At 34.7% G+C, this 3,695-nt stretch overlaps 1 protein-coding gene across 1 annotated transcript; it reads left to right on the top strand.

The window, feature by feature from the left end:
- Positions 1-676: 676 nt before the first annotated feature.
- LOC125262970 (trace amine-associated receptor 13c-like) lies at positions 677-2,983 on the top strand. Its single transcript, XM_048181809.1, has one exon. The coding sequence runs from the start codon at positions 1,008-1,010 to the stop codon at positions 1,992-1,994; it is 987 nt and encodes a 328-aa protein (XP_048037766.1). The 5' UTR covers positions 677-1,007; the 3' UTR covers positions 1,995-2,983.
- Positions 2,984-3,695: the final 712 nt, after the last annotated feature.

Below are 3,695 nucleotides of genomic sequence, written 5' to 3'. Positions count from 1 at the left end.
TGGCCTTATTTCAGTGACTTAAGTTTTTTGTTTTTTCAATAACCACGCATAAATGTTATTCCTTCAAAAACACAAACATGTACATACATGTTCCTCACATATTATTGTAGCCTAGTTTGTGCTGAATACAGTGTAATGACACTTTTTCCATTAATATTTTTATGAACAACTGAAAAAAGCACAAATGTCAGAGCATGTCAAAACTTCTCCAAGCCCCAAATCAGCCTCAGACTCCAGAGGGTTAACTAAAAAAGGGTATTCTGCATTTGCGCTCTCTAGTGTTGAATGTAATAATTGTAATTGCGCAGTAAAGTATTGTTCAAGCTAATCTCCGATCTGAGTGTCTGTCTCATGTTATGTAAGCGCACAAACGTAACATGAAGGTTTTGCTCTATGACACACTATATGTTGTTTGTAACAGGGACAACAGTTATTACTTCTGCCATAATGACATTTCTAATATGAACTTTTTATGTTAACTCTGCTCTGAATTCTCTTATCTATGCCTATGAATGGAAGATATACTGTAGATATAAACAGTATAGAAGTACAGATGGTTTAAACTATTGGCAGAGGTTATTATGTTTTCATATGTCATTGATATTAGTGACAAGCATCACAAAGCCCCACTGTAGTCTTTGTATTGTGATCATGTCAACTGATGCACCTTCATCAGCTGTGACTTCATATGGATGTATTGTATGTTAGTGACTGGCACAAACTGGGCACAGAGTCAGGGGCTATCAGCTGCAGTCTATTGGTATATCTATTGATGTGAACAGAACCCATCTCTATAGGGGCTCACATCAACAATCTGCATCACAGTTTTTGTTATTCATTTTTGTATTCTGTGCAATATGCAAACTCATTTTACTATTGGAAGAAAATAATTGTTATTAGACAGCATCAGAGTGGGCGGTAGTTGGGTTGGTCAATCTGATCCAGACACTGTATAAATGAAAGGACAGTAAGGAGAGCAGAACAAACTCCTAAGAGGAGACTCACTCATGGCCTATGAGACAGAGAAACATGAGACTCAATACTGCTTTCCTGCCATCAACTCATCATGTATCAAGGGAAAACGCTCCAGACATGAATACAATATCATGTATGTGTTTTTTTCATTGCTGTCAGCATGGACTGTGTTTGTGAACCTGCTGGTGATCATCTCCATCTCTCACTTCAAGAAGCTTCACACTCCAACAAACCTGATTATTCTCTCTCTGGCTGTGGCCGACCTGCTTGTTGGACTTATTGTGATGCCTGCGGATGCCATCAAGTTGATTGAGACATGTTGGTACTTTGGAGACACTTTGTGTGACCTGTTTTTGATAATCATGGCTCTGCTCCTCTCAACAGCTATTTGTAATTTAGTTTTAATTGCTGTTGATCGTTATGTGGCTGTGTGTCACCCTTTACTGTACCCACAGAAAATAACCACAACTAGAACCTTAATAATCATCTGTCTCTGCTGGTTTTTCTCCTTTGCCTACAATCTTGCCTATCTGATTAATGGCAGATACTTTGAAAGTTCACAAAGAACAGGCTCATGCTATGGAAAGTGCTATTTAATAACAGATTTTTCATGGATAGTTGTTGACCTGTTCTTTTCTTTCTTGTTTCCTTTGACTGTGATCATAACTTTATATTTGAGGATATTTTATGTTGCACATCAGCAAGTGAAAGTTATAAACTCTCTGATGAAGAGTGGTAAATGTGTAAAGGAAGGTTCATTGAGGAGGAAATCTGAGAGCAAAGCTGCTCTGACATTAGGAATCATTGTGACAGCTTATCTGCTATGCTATATTCCATACTATATCTTGTCTTTAACAAGTAGTACAATAATCTCTTCTGCTACAATGAACTTTCTACTATGGACTATATATGCTAACTCAAGCCTGAATCCTGTTGTCTATGCTTTATTTTACCCTTGGTTTAAAATATCAGTTAAACACATCTTAACTCTTAAAATGTGCCAGCATCCTCTCTCTTAGACATATTTACAGATTATTCATGATTTTTGTAGAGCAGGAATTATTTATTTATTTATTTATTGTCTATTTGACAAAGCATAGACTAATGTATAGTACTTTTATGCATTTGTAAACTGAATGTGAACATATGTGTCATAAGCTCATTAACAGGAAAAAAAAATAATTTAAAAACTATTTTAAATGAAGGTAAATAATTATATTTACCTTGCAATTTGAATCTGATGTGCATATGTTAAAGCCAACATTTAAGCCAACATTTTTAGTGTTTATTTGATTTTGGATTTAATTTGTTTAAATTCTTATTCATTCTTAATCATTCATTCATTCATTCATTTCTAGGTCTCAAAACATAAACAGATGGAAAAAACAAAAAAAACAAAATACAGAAGAGACAATGCCTTTTAATTGCAGTAATTATCCAATAGGATACAACAAATACTTTGAAGTGGACATGACATTAAACACTTCATGGTGTCAGAGTAATGTGAGCAATAAAAATACATTTTGCTAAAATCTTCAGTTGTGTAAAATTGAATAGATGATGATTAATTTCCCCCTGAAGCAACAGTTTTACTAATGTACACAGAGCATTTAAAGTTATTCTGTTCTTGTAATCAGCCGAATGACCATAGACAGGCCTTATTGTTAAACCATACTGTTTAAATGCAATAGAGATTTTAAATGTTCATATCCCAATTCAGCCAGAAGATGGAAACAAATACTGCAAAACCAAGGCATCATTGTCTCTTCATTGACAAATTCTAAAGCTTCATCACATACATCCTTCATAGAGAAAGGAATCCCAAAGTTAATTGAGAAAGAGTTAAGAGGTGTTAATAATGTGGATGATTAACTTATTTAATTCAGTACTGAAAAATATCAATACAAGATGCATTTCATTTGTATCATGTGTATTTTTATTCTTATTAATGTATCTTACTATTAACTTGTACAGTATATTAACATGCTAAAGTCAGATTTTATTGAAATCAATTGTGAGTTCACTTTTCTCTGCTCTTTGTATGTTTGTGTGGAGTGGCGGCCTATAGAGAGTGTTCCAAATCAGTTTCTTTTAAGGTTCCATGACACTTAGAAGACAATTGCCTATATAGGTTGTTATACATAAAGTATCTGTAAATCACAAGATTTATGTGTAAATGCATCTCAGATATGATTTAAACCAGGACTTCTCAACTCTGGCCCTCCAGGTCCACTTTCCTGAAGAGTTTTGCTCCAACTCTAAACAAACACACCTGAACACACACCAACCAACCTGATCATTCTCTCTGTGGCTGTGGCTGACCTGTTTATGACTTATTGTGATATCTATAAAGGCCACTAGGCTGATTGAAATGTGTTGGTAATTTGGAGACACTTTCTGTGGACTGTTTATGATAATCATGAGAAAAGGGTGATCAGTGCGTCATCTCTTAGTAATTTAGTTTTATTTTCTGTTGATCGTTCTGTGGCTGTGTGTCACTCTTTACTGTACCCACAGAAAATCACCACCACTAAAACTATGATGAGCATCTGTCTCTGTTGGTTTTGTTCTTTAGCTTACAATAGTGAAGTAATTAGCTGTAATTAGTGTTGTAATTAGCAGCAGCAGCTATTTAGACTTTTCAGACAGAATAGTGTGTTTTAGAGAGTGCTTCTTTATAATGAGTTTTATGTGGAGAATCACTTATTCTTCTGAGGAAA

This window comes from Megalobrama amblycephala, linkage group LG2, assembly GCF_018812025.1.
Source record: "Megalobrama amblycephala isolate DHTTF-2021 linkage group LG2, ASM1881202v1, whole genome shotgun sequence".
Taxonomy (NCBI): domain Eukaryota; kingdom Metazoa; phylum Chordata; class Actinopteri; order Cypriniformes; family Xenocyprididae; genus Megalobrama; species Megalobrama amblycephala.
The sequence above is the reverse complement of the archived record's forward strand: the minus strand, read 5'-3'. Positions and strand labels throughout refer to the sequence as shown.

Coding starts and splice junctions, on each gene's coding strand:
- LOC125262970 (XM_048181809.1), top strand. CDS start 1,008: ATGGCCTATGAGACAGAGAAACATGAGACTCAATACTGCTTTCCTGCC.